The following is a 26102-nucleotide window of genomic DNA, read 5'->3' as shown; positions in this document are numbered from 1 at the left end:
CGCATGTACTAGCCAGTTGCCTTAACCTACCACAGAATTGGTACAGAGACTCTTCACTCAACTGCCTCTCCGCACACATGACAAATCTGTCATAGTCCACATTTGCCTGGTGTAGAAAATGGTTCTGTAGGGCAGTTTTGATGGCTGTGTAGGTTGTTGCTTGTGAGTTAAAAGACTCAAAGAATCGATGCACCTCCGAACCTGCCGAGTACAGCAAGGTCGCCACCTTGGCGTCATCCTCCGTTTCGCCAGTGGCTCTGAAAAACATTTCCAGTTCCTTCACCCACAATAGCCATTTGGGGCCCAGTTTTGACGGGGGCCCCGACATGTCGAATTCCAGCATGGGCGCTAATGTTCCTTGCTGCCTTCGTGGCACTGGCGCGACAGTGGCATCTTCCGGATCATCCATCTTGTCAGACCGCACAAGCACCTCACTGTGTACTATAAGACCGCAAGTCTGCCACTCCCTGGATGTAGCTGCACACTCAGGCCATGGAAGTGTCTTCTGGTTGTCTCAAAGAAACACCCACCTTCAGAATTGGCTCACTGATGGGCCCACAGCCATGTGATGGTCATGAAGATGTTCTTGTTTTCTTTTTTTTCAGTATCTGCAGCTATCCGTGGTGAAGCAGCTGTAGAATGTCCAAACATGGTTCCAATTAACTACAGAACGGCGCACGAGCACCCGTGAGGGCCGCAACCGTCGTAGTAAAATTCAAAATGGCAGCTACGATAGCCACGTCAGGATCGGCACCGTTCGGGCATCAGATAGATCCTTTTGAATAAGGGATGCTTTCCCAAGGATCCACCTTCCCCTCTCCAGTGACTTTCTTCGTCGTCAATGTTGGTTTCATAGCCCCAGGCCGCCCATTCATACACACTCCGGTACGTACACTCAATGACACACAGACATGTCTGTGCACTTCCGGGTCCCGGCGGCTACTGAAGCCCACGGGGTCTGCTTTATTAAACGTGCATGCGCGAGCCGGAACGAGGCTCGTGCATGTGTAACAACATGCGTTTCAATACGCAACAACGGCCTGCGTTGTCTCTCCCTGAGGTGGGCTGATTCACCCAGCAGGTCGCCACCATCTGGTGCCAGGGTATCCACGTGCATGCAGCCTGAGTGGGGAGGATTATCTTCTGGGCCCATCCAGTCTGACCGTGGGGGCAGGCTGCCATGCTGCCAGCCCACCTTCTTTCTCTCCAGGCTGCACCAGTCATGCGGCCCTGGACGGGGGAGGTTATCTTCTAGGTCTGGCCTAATTGGCCCAGGGGTGGCCGGCATGTTTCTCATAGCATTTGGCTCTGGGCTGCCACCTGACATGCAGCCTGGATGCCTCATGTGTCCTTGCTGAACCAGGCATGCATCCCAGGCTCCAGCTCCTGCCTGACCTCCCTGCACATGCGGCCCGGCTTAGCGAGTTCTCGCAGACACTGCAGAACCGCTCGAGTCTGCAGCCCCCATTGAGCCTCTATTCAGTTCTCCGGCTCCCTAGCCTCCTGCAACTGCTCACTCAACCGTTTTAACAGTTGCTTTGCTCTCTTCCTTCGTTCCCTTAGGACAGTCTACTGTTGCAGGCAAGGTAGTGGCTTGTGATTGTCCAAGTCTCTGAACATTCTAGAAGATCCCTTATGAGTGGTCCCTTCATATAATCAGGTGTGCTGCAGTAACATAGTAAACACTGACACCAGCACATTTCAAATAAACTGTTTTCCAAACCATTTTGTGGGCATGTTTTATTTTGCCCTGTTCCCTGTGTAACTATGACATGCAACACTCCATTAGGCTGGCAGTTGGGTCAGGGTTACAATCTGGTATTCTAAAATACCAGCTGTTTCACCAGTACTGCCAAACTTGTAATCAGGCCGTAGTCTTGTATAAATCAAAGCCTTCACACTGCCCCTCTTCTCTATTTTCTTTGCCATGGACAGTGTTGAGAAACAAAAATTCCCCAAATTTGAAAAAACCCTGAACCTGACCATAACCAGAACTGCATCGAGAGGACAATTGGAAGAGTCCTAAATTCATTAGGACACCACAAATCTCTGCCAGAAATTAGTAGAAGCCCAGCAAACCGTTGCCTCGCGAGAAAATATTCAGTAACTGGAAGAGGAGCCTGGGGGCCCTGTACAAAGAATGAGCAAGTCTCATGGCCCGGATGCCAGTGTGGGTTACTGTGTGTGTTAACAGTGTTAGAGGCTGCTGGTGGTCATAGGCTTCTATGGTCCGCTTGAATCAAAAGAATATCTGCTACTCTTCATAGGTGAACACTCGAGATTCCCAATTGTGAAGAAGTCAACATCCACCTCTTTTGCCCAGGTGGCAGTGATCTTCGATGAAGTCATTCGCGAGTGGGGAATCCCAGACACGATCAAGTCAGACAATGGTCCACCATTTCGTGGTCATGAGTTTGCAGCCTTTGCAAAGCATATGGGGTTTGCCCACCAGAAAATTACTCCCCGCTGGCCACAAGCTAATGGGATGGCCGAGAGGTTCATGGCCTTGATCAAGAAAACTATACAAAGGGCCCGCCTTGAATGGGCTGACCCTTATCAAGCGCTGCGTCGACTGCTACGGGACTACCACAACATGCCTCACGAAGCCACAAATAAGACCCCGGCAGAGCTGATGATGAAGTATCAGGTGCGCACCTGCATTGTAAGGCACCCGCTAAGCCAGCCAGATGCTGATCAATAGGTCATAAGAAGAAACACTAAGCGGAAGGGAAGAGCTTGGGTGGAGACAGATGAAAGAAGAGGAGCCCGGATGAAAGAATTCCACATTGGGGATGAAGTGTTAGTCCAGCAACTACAACCAGAAAGACGGACTCCCGGTTCGTCCTGAATCCCGTACAGGTCACCGCCATAAAATGGACCATGGTCACCGCCGTGAACTCTGAGAAAGAAGTAACATGGAATAGCTCGCTGTTTAAACATGTTGTGAAGAGAGAGAATGAGAGGCCTCTGCCTTTCAATCCGGACCCAGAGCCTTGTGAGTCCAGGGACGATCTGTGAATTCCTCCTGGACCGCCGCGTCGCCGCATAGAAGTGACTGCTGACACTCCTGAGGCGGGTCTAAGTGATGGCCCCAGTGTCTGCCCGCATCAGGAAGCCGATGAGGCTTGTTGAAGAATGCTGAAGTGAGGAAAAGACATTTGTCCGGGGGTGTTGTTAGAAGGCTCCTGCGCCTTTAAGACAGAGGCAGGCATGAGGGGAGAGGGACACGTGGGTCAGGGAGGAGGGAGGTGTTGGAAAGGGGAAAGTAAAGTTAGTATCCTGTTAAGTCCGTGAATAAAAAAGACGTACACATAATCCCTTGGTGTGCGTCCTTTATTTGAAGAGCCAGAAGGCTCTAACAAACAGTAAGAGACAGAAATGGCAGGAGGGGAAAGAAGACTATTTATGAAGCAATTTAATATTTTCCACATCTTGTATGAATGTCTCCTTATCTATGGAATGAAAGTGTTTCAGAACAAACATTACTTCTAAATAAATGTGTTTTTACTGCCCACGTCTGTTTGGCATGGGAGCAGGACATCGCAGGTCATCAAGGGGGCTGCGCCTAGAACCGCTAATATAAATGAAATGTGGGAAGGGGTGGGCTTCAAGAAATGGGCCAAAAACGTAAGTTATTTATAACGCGACCGAACAAAAGCTAAAGCGTTGTGATGCCTCAATAAAGGTAGATCATGGAAAGCGAACTACAGGGGGATAGGCGAATGCCATAAAAAGCACTATTAAAACATGGTGCTGGCAGAAGAGTATGCTTGAAGAAGCACCCCTCTGCAATAGCGACTGCTGCATGTGTAGCGCTTGCTGTAGCGGTGGGCTCGGGATGCCAGCTCACATGCTGTATACAGGTCCGCTGTATCTTCGCCAATGGAAAATATACCTATACCGCACCTGTAGCAAGTATGTAGGGTCCCACATTCGCGCACACCGGCAGTCTGCTAAAGACAAGCGTGTCTCGTAATATCGAAACATATTGCATCTGTTTCAAACATTCATTGTTTACAAAGGGATTAACTGTCACAGGTTCGTTTTTTGCCCCTTGCCCCCTTTTAATGGCTCATGTGTTTATCTTTCCAGGCAGCAGTGTGCCTGTCCTCAGATAAGGAAACCACACCTGTCACATGGATGTCTCGATTGTTAAGAAGGAAAGAGCGTACAATGGCTCCTTCTGACTGTCAGGGCAATGGGCCCAATGGCCTTCCTTCTGACTGTCAGGGCAATGGGTCCAAGGGCAAAGGGCCCTCCTTCTGACTGTCAGGGCAATGGGTCCAAGGGCCCCCCTTCTGACTGTCAGGGCAATGGGCCTAGGGGCCCTCCTTCTGATTGTCAGGGCTATGGGTCCAGGGGCCCTCCTTCTGACTGTCAGGGAAATGGGTCCAGGTGCCCTCCTTCTCACTGTCAGGGCAATGGGTCCAGGGGCCCTCCTTCTAACTGTCAGGGTAATAGGTCCAAGGGCAAAGGGCCCTCCTTCCGACTGTCAGGGCAATGGGTCCAGGGGTCCTCCTGACTGTCAGGGAAATGGGTCCAGGTGCCCTCCTTCTGACTGTCAGGGTAATGGGTGCAGGGGCCTTCCTTCTGACTGTCAGGGCAATGGGTCCAGGGGCCCTCTTTCTGACTGTAAGGGCAATGGCTCCAAGGGCCCTCCTTCTGACTGTAAGGGCAATGGGTCCAAGGGCCCTCCTTCTGACTGTCAGGGTAATGGGTCCAAAGGCCCTCCCTAAGACTGTCAGGGCAACGGGTCCAGGGGCCCTCCTTCTGACTGTCAGGGCAATGGGTCCAGGTGCACTCCTTCTGACTGTCAGGGCAATGGGTCCAGGGGCTACCTCTGGTCTGTCGGGGCAATGGGTCCAGAGAGTAACCTGCTGCTCAGCCCAGAGTACTGTGCCCATCCTCCGTTTTGTGATGCATCAATCAGGGACAGACCAGGCCTTGATCATGGCTACACTCCTTGTCGTGGTTTGCATTTCGGCAAATGTGCTTCTTTTGAAGGTGCCACGTTGTATGTATGTATTGGGTTTTTATAAAGCGCAAACCTAGCTGGGAGGCAATGGAGCGCTGTACAATCAGGGGATACAGTAATAAAATGCAATAATATTGATATAATTAAAACTGGGGCCTGTAACAGATGGTTCGCTGTATGTTTTGGACTACGACTCCCAGCAGCCTACCTAGCATAGTCAATGATGAGGAATCCTGAGAGTTGTAGTCCAAAACATCTGGAGAGCTGGAGCTTCAAGATCCCTGAATTGAGTGTGAAGGGTACAGTCTAAAGAATATGCGGGGAGAGGATACAGATTTGAATACCCACAGAGGAGTGATGGGCAACCTGTGGCTCTCCAGATATTTTGGCCTACAAATCCCATCAGCCCTAGCCAGCATAGCCAATGGTGAGGGATCATGGTAAGCCGCAATTCTAGAAACAAGTCTGGCTGCTTGTAGTACTCATTCTGCGTTAGGGCCTGCAATTCCTGCAGTGCCATCAGCATGCCACGTTCTGGGGTCTCTGGGCACAGTGCACCTGCATATTAGGCCTGGGAAACAACACATAACTTGCGTTACATAGTGGGGAACAAAACCGCAGAATGTCCACCAAGCGGGCTGGTAGCCTCAGAGTTTAGAGGTTTTAAATCTACTCTTTCACCAACTCCCTGTCTCAAGGTTCTGGCACTGGCCCCCAACTTTCAGCCATCCCTTCCCTCTCAACGGGGTCGCAACAGACTCATGCCTTTGGGGTGTCTTGCACCGCCTATAATCTCCTGTTCATCCTGTCTCTACTCAGACACCAAAACAATGCTTACATGTTTGTACCTCCACCCTTCCAAGGTTCACTCTCTCTAGTGGTTGGGCAGGCGTGCTCCTGATCTTCCACAAATTGTCCTTCTGCGGTTCTCACTTAGGAAAAGTATTTTTACAAGTGATACATTGGTTTGGGTCTGTTTGACATAAAACATTTCACCTAACCACATTTGAATGAATTTATTTGACCTTTTTTCGGTCTAAAATAAGGGGGGAGACCCCACGGTACCCCCCCTTCCCCTCGACCAAATCTATGCCCTTACCCACCCCATGTGTATATATATACATATATTTCATTTCAGAAAAGTGTGATCAAATGTTTTATGTCAATTATGCTAATACCGATACATTTGGTCAAGAAATACATAAATTCAAGTGAACGAAGACCCCCCCCCCATCGGTGAAAAAAATCATGCTCAGTGGCGCTTGGAACAACCAACCATCCAGAATTCAGACCCTACCATCACAAATTCATGAGAACTCTGAAAATGGGCCTTCTTTAACATAAATGAGACCAGGGCGACCTCTGTCTCGTGCACTAGCCGATAGCTATCATCGCCCAAATATATAGCTGAAAACGTTACCTACAATCTGCAATTTTTCCCTCTGCAATTCTGCCCCACTGGAACAAAACAACACAGAAAATGTCACGCATCACTCTCAATGTGCAGCAGCTGGCACAGTTTATAAAATGCAACCCCATGTCCTCTCTGTTAGGTGTCCTCGGTAAGCGCCAGGAGATCTCCCAGGGTGCGAGTGCGCAGCACAAATCTTATCACCACAGCACCACACTTCAGCGCTTGTAGGGCCCAAGATAAGAATTTGAATTAAGAGTACTTTACTCCTAATTTACGGGTGTTGCGAGGAAAAGAACACCTTTTAGCAAGTAAATACTCAACTCTCATTCTCAACTGACATATTTTAGCCCAGTAAAAATATGGTTTAAAAATTGAAAGTAGCCATTTCCCATGTAACCTACATATATTCTTTCTATCTAGTAAATTCCCATTATGAAAAGAGCTCTTATCATGACGTTGGCAGTCTTCCGATTAGGCACCACGATAGCAATGGTATTCTTTGTGTAAGGTGGTGGATTTAGCACTTGTCTGAACACAGCACCTGAGCAGTGCAGGTGGCATACGAGGTCAGGCAGGTGGCATACGAGGTCACGCACGCAACCACCATCTGCACCCTATGTATCTTTGTTTGGAGGATTAACCTCCTTTTAGGGAGTTAAATAACCGCATCACTCACCTGGGAGCCTGGCATCTCTTTGTAAGGCCCTGGTTCATACTATGCAAGGCGAGTGAGCAGAGTGTGGAACATAACCTCGTACATTAGGCTTCCGTTAGTGAAAATTGCCTCAAAAAAGGAGCTTCGGGGTTCATTGGACAAGGACGCATCATGTGGCTGATTTCCTGAACATCTACAATTTCCTGTCAAACTGTGACTTTTATAAATGATAACAAAACCATCTACCACAGCTGGCACAAATCATCCGCCTCATGCGTTTGGCAGTAATTTGACAGTAAATCTGCCAAATTACTGTCAAAATCGATTACTGTTACTGCCATTTGGTCTCGCGAATTTGCCGCAGAATTACAAGTGGTGGAAGTGCGATGTAATTCCCCATTTTTGAACCCCATGGGGATTTTGGTTGCTGTGACGATTTTGACAGTAAGGTAGAAGATTGAACTCCAGTTTATTTCTGGAGGTAAATCCTCCACATACCGCTAAACTCATAGAACAGCGGTGTGGTAATGCAGCAGTAACTGAATTACTGCTGCATTACTGTTGTTTGTACCCACAACGCTGTACTTCTAATGAGGCCCAGGGTAACTAAATGGGGGAGCCTATTAGTGTCCAGCCCCAAGTGTTTAGGATCAAGTTGCACTTTACATATTTTTGTCGACCTTATCAGCTGCACAGTGCCCTGCATCCTCCAGCTGGCCCACTTGTGCAGACATTAACCACATGCCAACTCATCGCCCATTGCCTGGGCCCATATAGTCTAGATCTTGGCCCTAGAATGAGCCACTGGACTGGCTTCAGGGAATGCAATTACTGTCTGCACAGAGCAGCATGCACTCTTAACATCTTAGAAAACTAGCATTAGGAAGCCAACCGTTTCTCCCAGTGCATGCACCAGGCAGGTATTTTCTAGGTATTCCCATCATACAGGTTGTTAAAGGTATGCATGACTGGAGTATGCAAAAGAACCCTCGGCAGAGCCCAGCCTCAGCCCAAGAGGAATCACTCTTTCCACATCACTCTCATCCCTATAAAGCTGCCAGCAGGCCAGTCCAGGGCGTTGTTCCCAGAGGAACCACAGTTCAAAATCCATCCTCATTTAAAAGTGTTCAGAATTCCTCCCAGCTTTCCTTTTTATATAACGTGTCTGCTTGCTGTCGCTTGGGCAGAGGAAACAAGTAGAAGAGCAGTTGCTTACCTGTTTTTCGTACCCATGTCTACAAAGTCAGGGTGCCCCTTTGCTTTAAAGTCAGCTTGCTCTGTATTTTCCCCTAAACGGGGTGAGCCAGTAGTGTTTTTATGAGTTGGGTGCATTTCTTTTAGCTTAATTGAATATTTTGTTAGTTTTTACTATTTTGTGGTACTACAGCGCCACCTATAAGCCATAACTATTGCATTAGTGTACAGGTAGGGAGACATGGCATGTGAGAAGGGATACAAGCTTATAGATGATGTTTGGATATTTACCCACTGTGACTAATCTGTGGATGTCGTCCCATTTCCTCTAGGGGGAGACCTTTCCCAGGGGACAAGGGAGGTGCATCCACAGTACAATAATCCTCTGGGGGTGGTGCACAGTGGGAGGATCACCTGGGAGGGGAAGGCCCTTATAGCACTAGGGACGATCATCTTTAGGAGACATGGTATAGTCCTGCTTTATCACAGCCCCCCCCCTTGCCAATGACCAACCTCCCCATATCATCTTCAAATAGAATTAACATCCTTTTTTGTACAGTCAGCCTACCTAATAATTCAGCTGTAACCAAAACACCAGGGAACATAATCCAGTTTCTATATAAATCATACCCAAGTACTGTGAAGAACAAGAGGACCAGGAGTGCACTGAACACTCCAGAGAACTGCAGTAGATGATCTAGTCGTTCACAACATTTGATTGCACAGAACTGTACAATCAGGAAATTAAAACCCTGTCAGTAGAGATGGAAGAGAAGAGCCATTTTCCAATGAGGATGCTGCAGAGACGCCAACCTGGCAACCTGCAGGACGCCGTTCTCAAATCAGAGCGGAAGCTAAACGGTAGCCCAGGGAGATGGGACCACCTGCCACACTGTCTGGGGACCCCTCTGGGCATCCTAAGAACTAAGGAGTTGCACACCACAGCAACTGCAACCCGGGAAGCAGCAGGCTGTTGGCAGAGTCGTTGCTGAGGAAAGCAATGTGTTTCCCGACAAAGTCCCGACTCAGAAGGAGGAGTGATTGGCGGAACTGCTGCAGAACGAAGAGCATAGCCGAGTAACACTGAAGCCTCACACCAGAGCTACGCCAGTTGGAAGATGTGAACCATATGGTCAGGTACATGGATGGCTCATGTGGTGCTGGAGGTCCATGAAGAAAGAGAAAACCAAGCAAACAAGGGACATTGGTGCAAGTCTGGGACCCGCACCCATACGAAAACCAGAGAAGGGGGGTCTGGGACCCTGAAGGTGTCAAGAGGATATAAGCTTGGCAGGAGAGTAAACCAAGCAGATTAGAGACATAGTTGCGAGTCTGGGACCTGCGACCATTTGAGAATACCGGAATCATTGAGAGTGAATGGCTAACAGGGTCAGGGAAGCCAACCCCTGCAGAGAGACTTAAAAGAAACACATATACTTGGCAGAAGAGTATACCAAGTCACTATGTCACCGCAGTCCACGTCTGGGACCCGCACCCACCTGAAAGAGGCACACTGAGAGGGTCTGGAACCCTAGAGGATGTAGAGACAGTTAAGCAGGAACACAGACATGTGGCAGGAGAGTAAACCAAGCCCCCTTGTTCCCCCTTCGCGAGCCTGGGACCTGCACCCATATTGTAATATAACCAAGGAGAGAGAGAAATATCCTCTTGGCCTCCTTGGGGACGGACATTATTGGAATAATTTTTTTGAGAAGCTAGATTCTGGAAATCCAGAAAGAGCCATTTCCTGAAGTTGGAACTTTAGTTAATAGTAAATTATTGATATTTTGGATCAAGAATAGTCTAGGGGAAAGGAGCCCCTCACAAAATAGTTTTTGAATCTTTTGGGAAGCCCGGCTGGCTGAGAACATTTATGTTGCCTTGATGAACACTGTTTTCTTTAGAGTGAGATCATCCATTTTAATTCCTTCATAACACTCGTTACTGGACAACTTTCTCCACACATAGGGCAGGTTTGGTGGCAACCTAGCAGCACAAGCGTTGTGAGACTCAGCAGCATTGGATAGCGTCGTCCGCATCACACTGCTCTCTCTGCTTCAGGCTGTTGCTTGTGTATCTGATACGGGCCTCGCAAGATCCCGCTCTTTTCTAAACAAACGAAATCAGCCTGTCAAGGTGGGCCTTTTGCATCAAATTTTATTTCTGTTCCCTATGGTGTGCTGCAGGGTTCCCGTCTTAGTTCTCTCTTTTTTACTGTCAACTTCCACTAGCCTTTTTGGCTAATGTGAATGTGCAATTTAATTCTTACTCTGACAATTCCTTGGCGTATCTGAAAGCATCCGGCCCATATGATGACTTTCCAAACCTTACTTCCTGTTTGAAGGAAGTGGAAAATGAGCTGCTTCTCAAAGGTCTCAAATGAAATCCATCTAAAGCAGAGGGGTTCCTTCTGCGTCTTTCTCACCTACTCAAGGATGCATCTTTTTCCCTGCTACCTCCCTTACTTTCGATTATATAAAATGTTAAGAATGTAGGATATTTTAAGCAAGTAGGTGTTAACCTTCAAGTGGGGGGGCTGTCAAGGCCTCCTTTTTTAGATTTCAACTACTTCTACCGAGACCCCCATACCTTCCAAGGGTGGACCGTGGAGCAGTTTCTGGTGCCTTAATTAGTACTTTATGCAGGAATTCCTTAGACCCAACTTAATAATTTACCAGCCTTTAAAATGCAGCGGTGAATCCCTGTTCTCAAGAGTTTTCAATTCTAGTCACATTTCTTCTTGTGCTGGTTTACTTCCTGCTGATCAAATTCTAATTGTATGGCAACCTTTTCGTAATACCAGCTAATGGCGACGGCACACATTCTCTAAATGTACGAGTGACCTTTTTCTAGGAAAGGCAAATTACATCGCAGCAGAATTCCGTCTAATTCAAATTTGTCTAATTTATTTAGATTAATTTTGCCGCAAATATATGTGTGGGGGAGTAATCGTGATAATAAAATAAGGGTGAGGTTGGAGGGAGGTGCGGGGCTCTCCGCCACATATAAATTAAACAAATATAATAATCGAATTCGACAACAAAAACTCGACCAAATCACACAAAACCACTTCAGTTTCATGCTCCTTTTCTCCAGTACAACAAAGTGCATCAGATTGGTCTAGCTCGTGGTGTTACAATACTCACAGGTGCGTCTATTTTTGTGCCCACACTTCCAAATTGGAATGTTAATGCAATCGAAATATTTGTTTAGGCATTTCGGAGTACCGTGACACCACCCACAGTATATAACAAGTTCCAAATAAAGAACCCCTGTAAACAAACTAAAAAGAAGGTGTGCGCTTGTAGAGCTTGCATGCATAGGAGAAGCATCAGAACGGTGTGGAGAAGCTCAATGTATGCAATGACTTACATACTCCGCAGTCGGTGCAACAGTCGCACACGTCGCTCTGCCACTCGCTCTGCACAACCCGGATAGCAGGAACAACAAATTGAGGCTGCATAGTGATGGCGGCCATGTTGGAAGCGTTTTAGAGCCTGCGGGCTAGAAACAAGAGAATACATTAAAAGATGAAACAATCTTTGAATCTTCTTAGAGATATATATATATATTTTAATGAATTTATTGAACATTTATAATGCGGCTATAAAGCAAAATGGTGTTTCAAGATGCATTTCAAAAGAAACTTTTTTTTGACTGACTGAGATGTGCATCCCTGTAATCTTTCAGAGCAAGACCATGACACTTGTGCCCACCTGTTGCTGCCCAAAAATATTTCTGCACCTGCCAAAGATCCTGCCATGCAAACATACCCATTATTTTTAAATGGTGTAAATGACTCCAATAACCCCACGATATTCTGGAGTTTACACTGCTTTCCCAAAAATAATGACGCTAGAAATATACCCCACGATATTCTGGAGTTTATACTTAATATAACGCTAGAAATATTTTTGGAAGTATTTGTATGCAGGCAGAAATTAAGGTTTCCAGTGGCATGGTCAGGGTGCAACTGTCCAAAGAGACAATACCAGTCATCACATGATGGTGAGGCCCTAAGAGCGCAGTCAAAGAACCAGCAACGTTAAAATGGATTAGGAAAGTCTGTTCTCCGCCTCAGTGTGAAGGGCCACTTCCTGTTGGATATCTACAAAAAAGACTTCTACTTTTCCTAGAACAGACTAGGCACGTCCACACATCTTAACTAGTCCCATCTCCAGTATTAATAGCCCAACCAAGCGTGTTTCTTTCTTTGTATACTGCAACCTGCATTTTTTAACGCATTGTGTGAAAAGCAAAGTGACAAACCATAAGGCAGAGATAAAAACAGGACTGGATGAACAACTGGCACATGCCATGGGACAACTTGGGATCTATGACAACCCGGCTAGCTTATTAGACTTGCTGATATGCAAAATTCAGATATTGAGGACTAATGTTCTGCTGTAGAATATGATAACATGTCAGTGATCTCCCAGAGCAGATCTTAGTGAACAGGAAGCTGCACTGCTCGAACCAGGAATGGCGCTTACTTGTTTGAAGGTCCAGCTTTATGTCTTGAAGGGCAGAGGTAGTCTTTTTTTTTATTTTGTATTAAGTATTATACAGTATATAGTCACATTTCTTTTTGTGCTGGTTTAGTCCTGCTTATCAAATGCTAATTGTATAGCAACCTTTTCGTAATATCAGCTGATGGCCAACAGCATTTTAAATACTATCCATGTCATTAGAAAAATACAAAGGACCCGATTCATAGAAAAGCGTGCATTTATCCCGCAATGCCTGCGGGCCGAGAAGGACCCTGTGTGATCCGGAGTGCAGAAGTAACACTGCGTGCTCCGCGTATTCATGGAATCCCCCACGCAAGTGACCCGTATTCGCAAGTCGCAGCCGGAACGCCCCTGACACACCCCCACCAAAACCGAAACAGCCAGAAACAGCTATATTTGCGTGTTCCGCAGACACACCTAGCTGCACCATGTAAACAGTGTGTGGGGTCCCCCGCAAGCAGACCTGCACCTTGGGGACCCTTTGCGGGGTCCCCCACGACTGTCACTGGCACCCCGACAACATGTGTAAGAGTTTTCGGAACCCGGTTATCACTCAGTGAAAATCTGCATGCAAACCCCCTGTAAACTGTTCCTGTACCCTGCTATGCTGTGCATACACACCCCTAACTATGATCGGAACTCTGTCTGCCTGCACACACCCCTAAATCCAACAAGCAAACTCACTTCCAAAGTTACGAATCCTCCGCGCAAGTCTGTATGCCTGCTTTCGGGTGGCGGAGAGAGCGAGGGCTTTGTATGAATATGCTATATCGTGCGCACTTGTGGGCGTGCCATGGACTGCCTGCGTGCCGTCCCTCGTAACGCCCACTTTTTGGCATGTTCTCCATTTTTCATGTTCTGCCCACAAATCCACCCTCTGTGTAGGCCTCGCCCACGCCCTGCGTGGTCTCTCGCCCCAGGCACTCGGCAGCTCGCAGAGACACGCAGAGCATGCTGGCAATCCCACAAATTATTTCATGAATCGCGCCCAAAAAATTCACATCCAATAAAACTTCGGAAGTTAATAATCCTTTTAAAAACATTTATTTTGTTTATTTTATTAGTTTTAACATATACCAAACAACAATATATCACAGAACAAGATCAGCGTCAGTCACATGAACTTTAATTAAACATTACTCTCAGCTTCCTCTCCCTTTTCCCTCCCCTCCCTCCCAATTCCTACCCCCAAATGCATGAAGCACTTATGTGTTATCTACCAAAAAAAGGAGAAAAATTAACTTGCAACGTATGGAACTCCTCATTCAGCTATCAGACTTAAAGGCATGGTCTAGTAAAATTGTTTATTGTCCCTACGGGTCGGCCATGTTTTTTTAAGCCTAAGTGGCTCGATTTTAGAAAACTTTCCGATGGACCTTACCCGAGTTTTCGTCCGTTAAACGCACGCGAAAACAGGCACCAGGGAGCCGCCATTTTGTGATAATCCTATCACTTGCTGCATCGCCCTGGCGGACCTGCTTCTGCGGCACTAAATCAATTCCCCCGCCCCTGAGCCTGTCATCAGCAGACTCGTACCGCCCATTTCCCAACGCCAAAGCACATCTTGTGTCAATATTCGCTGCGCTTCAGCTAATGACGTGTCGCCATGGAAATGGCAGGACGCCTCTTTCCTCAATAAGTATAAACAGACCGTTTCACAACACACAGCAGCAGATTTTAGATTCCATTCCTGTCTCTGTGTTACTTAGAGTATTTCGTGACTCGTTTCTGTGCTCTGGTCAGCTACCTTCGCCGCTTGTAGCCCGTGTGAACACCTGTACCATCTCGGTAAATTATTTTACTTTGTTTACCACACAATGACTACAATAATGCCCTACATGTACGAGCCCGAGTATACTCTAGGGGGGAAATTCTGCCGGGGTCGGCCGGGCCATCCGCAGACCTCCGGGCAGGGAGGCCCCAACTCCTCCCGTATATCCCAAAAGAGATAGAGTATGAGACACACGCAAGAAGCAAGGTGACTCTGCTGTTTATTAGACAAAACGGCAGGGATGGGTCAAGGATCGTACGCGTCCGTCCTGACACACACACAATCGTGGGGCACGCAGGCCCTTTTTACCTTAGTATGACGCGTTACTTGCGTCACCTTAGAAAGTTTAGCAAAAAACCTATTTCCACTCTGGATTGGTTACTCGAGTGGTAGGGTTAGTATAGCATACATATAGAGAACGATGTTAGTGGTTGAGGGTTAGTCAGGTGATATACTTGGGCTGTCCCTTCAATTTGATACATGAAAATTGTTACATGAAGACCTCTGAGGATTGGTCAATGTTAATGGCGTCAGTGATAAGAGCCCCATGTTCTGATTGGTCCGCTCGCGAGCCCCCCAGTCTGAGACTATCGCTGTTCTCAGCTCGCGGTGCACCTGTCATTTGCAACAATGTTTTACTATGGGTAGGTGTAAACAATGTGAGGATTTATTCATATGTTGGGAGGTCGACTACTCCCACTGCTGCAGATGTCCAATGAGTCTTTTAATTGTATCTGCCTGTGTCTTGAAACGTGGGATTCAGGCGTCTCCTTCCTCCTGGGCTTGGCATCCTGTCAGGTTTGGCTTTGTCACGTGAGGTGGGACCGTGTTTGAGGCAAAGTTCAGCACAATGTTTTTCTCACTGTGTGCCTGGTTTATCTTGCAGGTGCGACCTTGGCGTTGGCTTGCGGCGTGCGAGATTGCAACATCGTGCCCTTGGCGGTGTGCTTTCGCCGGGCTCATTCTGCAGGGTCAGCAACCGAGCTCTTGCTCATTCAATGTTCATGGAAGCTTTTGCTTGCGGCCTACTTGGGCCTGGTGCATAGGTGGAACCGTTTGATGCAGAGCGCTTTAGGTTACGGTATCATATTGCTCTATCCTCAGTATCGTGTCTCCGTTATATTCTTCATTATGGTACATGGTTCTTAGAAGAAGTGTGAGCAAGCCTTTTTAGATAAGTTCATTATGCGTCTTGCGTTTCTGCATTTTGAGAGCCTATGTGGAAAATAATAAAGATGCACGTCAGTGGGTATGTCTGTCGCCTACGTCATAGCACTGAGTATATCCTTCGTGTGGATTGGTGTGGGAGTGTCCGGTGTGCATGTTTGCACAGGTGTGCTAACCGTTGGCTAGGTCGTCATGGCATCTCTAACGACGTGTAGGTTTTAGTCGAGTTGATCCATGCCGCAGGTGTCGGCATGGACAGGGCGGGCTGCTGGGCAGGTAGGTGGGCACATCCGTATGTTCTTGTACCAGGGTATTTGGTCGTCTGGTAGGTAGGCAAACTCCTCTCGTGGCGGGTGTCTAGGCCGTGATCCTCTAGGCCAAGCGCGAGAGGGGGAGGACGGGAGCCTGTTTTTCCATTCTCCCACTTCAATACCGAGGAGGAACTACTGGAAAGGGAAGCACGCGAAAACGATGGGGATTTGGACGGCAGTTGGCAGGACGAATCAACAGATGAAGAGCCTGGGCCTAGTCGCATGGACGGCGTCTCCACCTGGTGCACATGCAATCGGTGCAAGCTAATGCCAACCGAGGAGGAGAACTGCTGCTGCCGAGAAAACTCGGGATGCCTGTCCTACATTTCGGAAGGCGAGCCACGACCGCAATGCATCACCGAGCTGCCAGACTTCAGGGCAGCCTGCCTCACACGGGCCATGTTGAGAATAATGATGGTGCTTATGCACAAACTTCGCGCAACTGTTCGTCCTCGTAATCCGAGTAACGAGTAAGTATACTCTGCTTGTCATGCCACTCCTATTTCATGTTCTTCTACTATATCCAAAATTACATCTACATATCATTGTAACGCATGTAAGTCGTTTAATAGTGTGCATTGCCTAGATAGCATTTGTCCGTGCAGAATGCCATTAGTTACAAGAATTGTCATTGGCAACAAACGTTTATTAAACGTATCTTGGTCATTTAAAAACAGTTTGTTTCATTCCTTTTCACAGGTGGTACAGGCTGGTGGCCTATCGTTCCTTTACATGGTGGCTCCACGGGAGGCTTGGACACCGCGTTCGAAGAGTGATACCCGCCTGTGCCGTTCGTGCCATAAGAGAAATGTTCCTGAGTGATAGCGGTCAGTACAGGGGATTTCCTCTCGCCGTGCTGCAACCTGACCTGTATAATCTTTAAAGTCTTGTATTTTTGTGTCATGAAAATAAGATACAAAATAAAACACCACATATATTTTAACAACGGTTGTTTCGATTTTTTTAAATGAATCAAGTGTGTCTCCATTCAAGGATGGACGTCAGACATCTGTGCTCTGAATGGGTGAAGGTCTGGTCGCTGTGAAGCAGGGTGGTCACTATCTAAGCTAACATAAAATATTCTCGATAATGCATGCACTAAATAACACTTGTTCAAAGTCTTTCAGTAGGTTATGTCTCTAAAAAAGTCACACATATATCTATACTAACAATTAACATTGGATTATACAGGCCTTAGGTTAAAGGTCTTGACCACTGTAATACACCGGTTGAAGTGTGGGTCTGTGCTCACAAGACTCTCTGGTATGTGGCATTTGTTATTGATAAGCAACGATATACTGCTGTAGGGGTATAATGTTAATTCGGCATCTGCTAGGTGGGCATCATGTCGTGGTCAGTGGTCTGGCACTTGAAGAGAATATCTTGCAGGTACACAGGGTCACAATGGCAGTAAGTTTCCACTGGCGAGGGTGTGTGGGCAAGGACACGTTTATGGAGATGAACGAGCGATGTGCTTAGTTCAGGCTGGTTCACATGCAGGACAGTGATCTCAGAGGAAGAGTCATGCTCAGTGGTTCCATCTACGCGATTGTCAACCAGAGTTATCACATAAGGGCAAGGGGTGAACCCACTACTGGAGGCACTTGGTCCGAGTTTCTACTGAGAAGTAAAGCATAAGAGGGGCCATCGAGACTGGCCTGATGACCCCTTGTTACCACACACTTATCTGCACGCCCACCGGCCCATCCATCCACCCCCCCTATCAAAGGCAGTTCGCACCCGTGGATGAGCGCTGGCATGTGGGGCTGTCTGGGCGCGAACGGCCAAGGTGCCAAACACTTCAAAAGGTATCTTACGCCCAGGGGCCATCGTTCACATGGTCTCCTCAGACCCTGTGTCTCCAGGCAGGCCTCCCCTGAGGCAGGCCGCCCCCCTGCAATCCACATAAGTGTGTCTCCATTCAGCAGTCTTCCTGTGCCTTATCTGCACGCCCCAGGCCCATCCAGCCCACCCCCCCTCTATCAAAGGCGGTTCGCGCCAGTGGATGCGCGCAGTCAGGGGCGCGAAAGGCCAAGGTGCCAAACTACATGTACACTTCAAAAGGTATCCCACGCCAAGGGGCCATCGGTCACATGGCCTCCCCAGACCCCGTGTCTCCAGCCAGGCCTCCCCTTGAAGCAGGCCGCCCCTCTAATACCACGACATACATACGTCATTCATTCACAAACACACCCCTGTTTCTAATACTTTATAAACCACTTGATATGTCTCATGAGAACATCTTTGTGCTTTGCAAGTCAACCCCTGAACGTGCTACCTGGCAACCACTGAGATCTACGCTAATTTACTCGTCGTCGTGCTATCCGTGAACTTCTGTGAACTTCTGTGACCGCTTAGAGCAAACCCATCAGTGTGCTACCTGTGGCCACCCACCTCTTCTCCTGCAACACACTGCTCTGCTTGCTGAATCCAACTGTTTGTTGGTCAAGGTAAGGCCATGTATCCTAGTCATATTTCGCAGATTTTTAAATTTCTATCTATTTGCGAGTAGAGTACACAATAGTGCTATGTTCATTGGTCTCATTGCTATTGACTTGAGTTTCCATTGCTATGCTATCAATAGATCTATTTATTTTCATCTTTGTCTATTGTCATCGAATTGCATCCTTCGGGGGTCCAGTCTATAATGTAAGCATGTTTCCCTCTCGTGCAAGACAGAACATCCAAGGGACGAGTCACATGTTCAGATTTTAGTCACATCATTTATACATTTCTGCAACTTATGCAAATACTTAGCCGCACATAATGAACTGGTATAGTTCCTGCGACCAAAACAAACCTTGCATTGATCATTGTATGATTCATTTACTTTTGTATCAAATCTTTATTCATGAAGATTGTATAATAATGTCGATATTTACTTTTCAGATTTATCAACAATGCCTGCCTGTTCGATTAGCGGTTGCCCTTCGAAGACCCATGCAAATTCTGAAGGCACTACAATGCATGTATTCCCAAAAACTGTTGATCGAATAAGAGAATGGGTCAGACATTGCGGATATCCACTGGATGAGCTGGAAAGTAGAGTCCAACAAGTCTTACAGGACAAGAGGGGTGATCGATACCGCATCTGCAGCCGGCACTTTTCCTTGGACATGTACACAACATCTTGGGTATCAAAGAAGAATAAACGGCGAACGACACGGAAATTGATCGAAAACGCTATTCCCACTCTATTCGTCCATATTCCGCCACTGGTGAGTCAAGTGTCCGGATTTAGCTTTAGGCCTTGCGGTAGTGTGTAGGTAGCCGAATGGATTAATTGATATTGTAGGTGTTCTATCCCTTGTAATAATTTTGATATTGATATGAGTGTATAGTTTTTTGAATAATGAAATTTATCATATATTCTTTTTCGATTTCATAACCCACAAACGCAATGTATATATATATGGGAACAGGGAACTGTGCTGTATTGAGCATTTTTCAAGTATTCGGTCGCCTTACATGGCTATTTTTAATATTGGCATTTCATTATCAATCATTAATTTACCTTTACAACTTCTTGACTATCCCTTGAATCTGAAGCAAGAACATTCTACATCCTTGACGTGGTCGCAGTTATCAACCACTTCTAGCGCGTATCAGGTATTCTTACTAGGCTAATCCGCTACATACTTGTTTTATGCATGTCAAGTAATAGTTTTATTCTATCATGTAATTATTTTACCGAATGTTTGGTTAGTGCTTTCCAATTGATATACACCTTAGTTATCGTCCACTGGTGTTTGTTTTCAGTTATAATTAGTGGAAGCGGGTCCATGCGTATACGAATCGGCGCAACAGCTTTCGGAAGTGCGCATTACATTTGCAACATCCATAGATATTCTTCAGCAGCACGAGGTATGGATACTGACAGCTCCATCATGCGTGATCATATAACCTGATTCCATTTGCTATACTTTCTTCCCTATTAACGCAACTGCTGTGTTTCAGGGAGACGACAAAGCTTCCACTACAATCACAACATCCAATTTAGATGATGCAGATGTAAATAAATCGGAGAAATAAGTCGATGAAATGTGATCATATTTAGATTTTCCTTGATTCTTTTAGACAATGCATCATTTGTGGTTATCTCTTTATATGTACCTGTGCGTTCGACCCCAAGTGTGTGTTATGTTTCCAATATTGAAAACCATACTAATGCAAGTACTGTGTTTCAGGGAGATGCGGATGCCTCCTCTCCAATACAACCATTCATGGCAGTCCATGCAGAGCCAGAGGTATGGATACTGACAGCTCCATCGAAACAGATCATCACTGGTCGAATACTTGTCGTTTGATTGTTGCACACAATGTTTAAATCGTGTTTGGCTATTAGGATGTACCTGTGTGTTCGTCCTCACGTGTGTTTTATGCTAACAATATTTTGATACATAGTAATGAAAGTACTATGTTTCAGGGAGACGATGGAGCCTCATTCGGTGCTGTCTATGCGGATACAGAAAATAAAGTCGTTGCAGCGCAAGAGGAAGGGAGGACATGCGGAAACGAATCGGAGCTACAGCGTGCAGATGTTGAAGGTCGAGTCAAAAAAGTTGCAAAGAAAAAAAAGGTTAGTTACAAACAGTTCATAATTTTAAAAAAATGTTTGTGCTGGGGACCATTTTATGTTTTTTTCCAGTCAATTGGACTACACTTTATCGTGCGTTTAAAATGAACATCCCTTTTCCAATCTCTCCTCCAGTTACCCGTAGGTTTCAGAACTATACATACACAGACAGTGAAGCGAATGAGAGATGTTGCTTGCCAGACCATGTACACTATGGAGGAACTATTAATTGAGGCGAGGCGTGTTCAGGCTCGAGATGCTCATGTCCAATGGCCAGAACATGAATTAACTGTGTTTGGAGACTACAGCAAAGTTGCATTGGACCATTGCTACAGTGCGACCGCACCACCACAAGAAGATGTTATTGAATGTATTGAAGATAGCTCTGAAGTAGTTGCAGATCAATTCACACAATCTACACCCGCCAAAAATTTGCCACCCAAAATCCTGTCGACATTGTTGTGTTCTCCTATCAATGTTGAAGTAATAGATGTCGAAATGACAGAGAATGAACCAGCCGCAGCATCCATAGACGCATCAGAACTTGATATCAGCGATATTACTTTCCAATGTGTTGAAATCTCCACAACGTCACAGGCCGAAACAACGTTGACGCAGGATGACAGTCTAATGAAAGAGAGCAAATACATTGTATTCGACAGTTGTTTGATGGAAATTATAAGTATGCTGAAATGTGTGCATTCCATTAGAGGGAAAGTATGTGGGAAGCCATTGATTAATGTGACTCGTCAAATAAAAGGCAGTAACGTCAAAATAAATGCCGCCTGTAGATTAAATCATAGGTTCTCATGGTCTGCACAACCGATGCTGGGGAAACTGCCAGCAGGCAATCCACTGTGTGCAGCTGCATCACTTTTTAGTGGCTCCACTTTTAGAAAGTTAGAGGCTTTCTTTCAGTTTGTGGGACTCCATTTCATTTCTAAAGCGCTGTACTACATATACCAACGTGATTATCTGTTTCCGGCCATTAGTGATGCTTGGGAAATTGAACAATTGTCTCTAGCAAGTACATTCGAAGGCAAACGAGGCTAGCCGGCGATGGACAGTGCGACAGCCCTGGATTTTCTGCCAAGTACTGCACCTACCACTTTCAGGACATGGATAGTAAGAAAATTGTGAGTTCGGTGGTCGTGCAGGTAACACAATGTACATCGTCAGTGGCCATGGAGAAACTAGGATTTATAAAATCAGTGGAATATCTACAATCAAGGGGAATGCACATCGACCTCATAGCCACGGACAGACACGTTTCAATTGCCAAGACAATGAGAGAGCAGTTCCCACATATTAATCATCAATTTGACATATGGCATCTTGCTAAATCAATCAGTAAGAAAATCTCGGCTGGAGGAAAAAAAAAGGTTTTGAAAGTATTTTGCAGTGGTCCCATTCTATCACCAACCATCTTTGGTGGAGCTCAAAAACTTGCGAAGGGTCAGTGGAAATACTACTTGAAAAATGGCGGTCACTGATGCACCACTGTACCAACGTTCACCGCTGGACAGCAAATCAACATTTCCACCAATGTGAACATGCCCCTTTGTCCCCAGAGGAGGCACGGAAGAGGAAGTGGTTGATTCCATCTTCACCGACACACAAAGCCATTGAGAAGATTGTTTTCGACAAAATTCTATCAAGAGATTTGAGAGGACTGACAGAATCCTGTCACACAGGAGATTTGGAGGTGTTCCACAATATGTGCCTAAAGTACAGGCCAAAGCGCTTGCATTTTAGCTTTCGGGGCATGAAACATCGCACTCTACTAGCGGTCTTGGCCCATAACAGCAATGTCGGACGTGAACAATCTAGGACTAGGGGTAAAGTAAGGATGCCTCGCTACACTAAGGTGTTTTCAAAACGAAGTAAGCAATGGGTGATCAAACCAGTCTATGATGAAATGCAGTTCGACTTTGTGAAAGGCCTTATTGTTGCTGTGTTAGAGAAGCACAGATATGGAATTTTGGGCGTTGCTGTGCAGAGCAGTGATCCATTGCCACCGAACATTGCGACTGTGCCATGCCCACCCGAAGCACAGCTGGTTGTGAAGTACAAATCCCGGTTTAAATAATTGCAATACGATTGTCTTTTTGTAAATAAATGTTATTGTACAGTGTACCTGTAACCCTAACCCCTACCTTCACCATCATGGGTGGCGAACAAGCTGGGTGTCATCTTTGAATTCTCTCTATTCACCTCATATATGTGTATGTATATATTTTTCTCATGTCTCATCTCATGTAAATGTAAATGCTGCGCACTGTTGCGCACTGTTAACGGAGGGGAGGCTTGCGTATTGCAAATAATAAAACAAACAAACAAACAATAAATCTCACTTTTAACTCAACTCCTGTGGTACTTTATACTTTCCCTGACCTTCCGCCAAAAATTAAATGTCTCAATTTGGGCTGCAAAGCTCGCAGACAACGGGGACAAAATTGGGGCACTTAGAACGCGCCAAGCGGGCCGTGGCATTTGGGAGAGAAGCCAGTTCGCATTTGCACATTGAGGCGCACTACATAGAGGGATTCTAAACTTCAAGTTCTCACAGATGCCTATACTACGTGATGTTGCAAATAAAGAATGCAAAGGACAGCGGCTTTGATTTTCAGCTCGCGCCCAGATGAGGTCCACAAGTCGCACTGGAAGTATAAGGGTCTATTGTTTTTTGACCTTGAGACAGGGACCATGCCGAAAGAACTACATTTGAAGGGGGTGCGCAATAACGTAAGAGACGATAAGGCAGAAAATTCAGAAACTAGACCGAGTTTCATTTTAGTTCAATATACGAAAAATCGTTGTCAAGAGCACGGTCCGTTTTACAGACTGCATTACGAAGAGACACAATGGAAATTTCAAATATAATGTAAGTAAATCTTTACACGCTTTTATACCAGAATGAAGATTTATTGAATGGATGCATGAATAAATGAATGAATGAAGAGCTAGGAAAAGCAAGGAAAACGTGTTCGTAGTGGGCACATGGGCATGTAGGTCCACTGGTCTCACCGATCTCGGTCCTTGGCCCAGCCACTTTTCCCTGCACTGCCTACCTGCACTACGGGACTGTCTCTGTATCCTTCAGCCCCTTCTCCCGGCATTTACCTTGCACTTGCCACCAGCTGGCCCTATTATTTAATTTGTATTCAACTAACCATGTACAGCACTTTTGCCCCCCCTCCCTCCTTCCCCATGCGCGATCAGAAAGACACCTGGCCTAGTAGGATCGTTGTCTGTCTGCCCTTGTTCCCCACCTGCCTCGTCGCGCCTTGAAACACTTGAGTATAGGCGCGTTACAAATGCCATATCATATATCATATCATTCCTCACGCATGTAGACTAACTGTCGTTTATCATTGTGTGTTGGCCTCGATTTATTTTGTTACTTTTCGCATTGATTTTAGAGCCGAACATACTCCATTGAACTATCCTTGCAAGCAAATAGTTTCTGATCGGCTGTAATAAATAAAATGAGACTAATTATAATTTTTTTGTTTTCATAACAGGTATTTGCTCCCCTTCTGCTACTGCCATCGGTTTGAGACACCAGCAGACGGTTTCTTCGTGAGACACCTGCAGCTTTGTGTGAACAACTGGAGCACACTGACAATTTTATGGGACGATCGCCAAAGCCCACATGCCCTTACGCTGTACTAGTGGCTAGAAGCAACATATCAACCTTTACGATGGACTAGTGCCTAGTTGATGGAACAGCCTTGCGGTTCACCGTGCTTCCAAAGTGCTTCTTTTAACGAAAAGCAACACCCTGTGTACCAATGCGGATACAGATAAAAGAAAATAAATGGCTTTCGGAGTTCATATGGCAATTGCTGAATATTCTCTAAACATTTAATGTCAAATAAATGTACTTTACCAAATGTACCGTGTTGCTGTTTGATTTTAAAGTACAGTTTCATATTCTGAATTGTGGCGCGCTGTGTTGTGAGATGGTCTGTGTTGGTTTCCGGGTTCTGTGTGAAGTCACGTAGAAGACGACTGGGCGCGTTTGCCTATGCAGCACAGTAACGTCACGGAGAGAGGCGGGGAATATGAATGTTTGGATAATGTCAGGCTCAGGGGCGGGGGAATTGATTTAGTGCCGCAGAAGCAGGTCAGCCAGGGCGATGCGGCAAGTGATAGGATTATCACAAAATGGCAGCGCCCTGGTGCCTGTTTTCGCGTGCGTTTAATGGACGAAAACTCGGGTAAGGTCCATAGGAAAGTTTTCTAAAATCGAGCCATTTAGGCTTAAAAAAACATGGCCGACCCGTAGGGACAATAACATTTTTTACTAGACCATGCCTTTAATCTGTCTCCGGACCTTCTATGGCTTCCGCCGCAAACAAAGAATGTAACAAGGCCTCCCATGCTGCGATGCCCGCCGAGGCCTCGCCTTGACTGCCCCATACCGCCCTCATCCATACCACTGTTTCTGCCATCGCCCACCGCTTCAGGTACCACCAACAATCCTTCACCGCCGGGCCACAAGGAGATTTCCAGGCCATGGCTATTCTACGTTTGGCAAAGATACATGCCAAATCCTTCATCTTATGGGTATGTTTTGTGCCCTTGGCGTGTGGAAAGCGGCCCAGCAAACCTACCCCTGGGGAAAGACCGTCCAGGTTCAACCCCCCTCTACGCAGTCTGCTCGCCATACTCTGCCAGTATAGCCCTACTACTGGGCATGCCCAAAACATATGCAACAGGCCAGCGTCCCCCGCCTTGCACCTGGCACACACCTGTACTACAGCACCTGGGAACCGCCAGATCCTCTGAGGGGTCATATATGCTCTATGTGTCACCAGCAGCTGTATGGGCTGCAGTCTTGCATTCCGCTACACTCTTTTGTGATATCCCAGCACCTGCCCCCATTGTGCATCTGTAAACTCTACTCCCAAGTCTTCCTCCAATCTACCCTGTGTCACTAGAGGGGAGGAAGGCCCATTAGCCAGTAGAATATCATATAGCCGCGATACATTGTGCTCCCGTTCAGCTATATCGTATAGGACATCCACCACCGCGTGTTTCCCCATAGGTTCGGTTTATGCCGGCCATCTACGCTCTATCACCCTCTTGATTGTGCTGTGTAACAGATATTGGCCTTTATGTAGTCCAGTGTGTTTCCCATCTGGTGCGTGTAAGCCTCCTGCAGACGGCCTGGTTTATCCCCTTTTATGTGTTGCCTCTCAGTGTATCTTGCAAAACTGTGTTTACCCAGCCTCTCCCAACATTCCATGTATTTTTCTTTTCGTGCAAAGACCCTCGCATTCTTGTCCGATAGCTACTCTTGGGATTGTTATAATTGTCTCAGGCTTTCCTCAGCAAAGGACAAATCTCTGCTTATGCTTGCTTGGACACCATTTGACTGTGCTATGGCTGTTCCTCTAATCACTGCCTTCAGTGCCCCCCAAAAGGCCCCTGCACTAGGGACACTTCCTTTGTTGTGCGACATATAATTGATGATATCGTCTTTGATGCAGTATCGGAATGGGGGGTCTAGCAGTGACTCA

General features: G+C 46.4%; 1 protein-coding gene across 3 annotated transcripts in view; it reads right to left on the bottom strand.

Moving 5' to 3' along the window:
- Positions 1-26102, bottom strand: part of PLAC8 (placenta associated 8) — a 97904-nt gene that overhangs the window by 19727 nt on the left and 52075 nt on the right. For all 3 annotated transcript variants that reach the window (XM_069626561.1, XM_069626562.1, XM_069626560.1), the window contains exon 2: positions 11611-11742. In XM_069626561.1, the coding sequence (XP_069482662.1) occupies positions 11611-11716 (106 nt within the window). In that variant the 5' untranslated portion in view covers positions 11717-11742. The remainder of the gene's footprint in view (positions 1-11610; positions 11743-26102) is intronic.

Source organism: Ambystoma mexicanum, chromosome 6p (genome assembly GCF_040938575.1).
Source record: "Ambystoma mexicanum isolate Mex_15411 chromosome 6p, UKY_AmexF1_1, whole genome shotgun sequence".
NCBI lineage: Eukaryota > Metazoa > Chordata > Amphibia > Caudata > Ambystomatidae > Ambystoma > Ambystoma mexicanum.
Note: the sequence above shows the minus strand (reverse complement) of the source record. Positions and strands in the feature narration are given on the sequence as shown.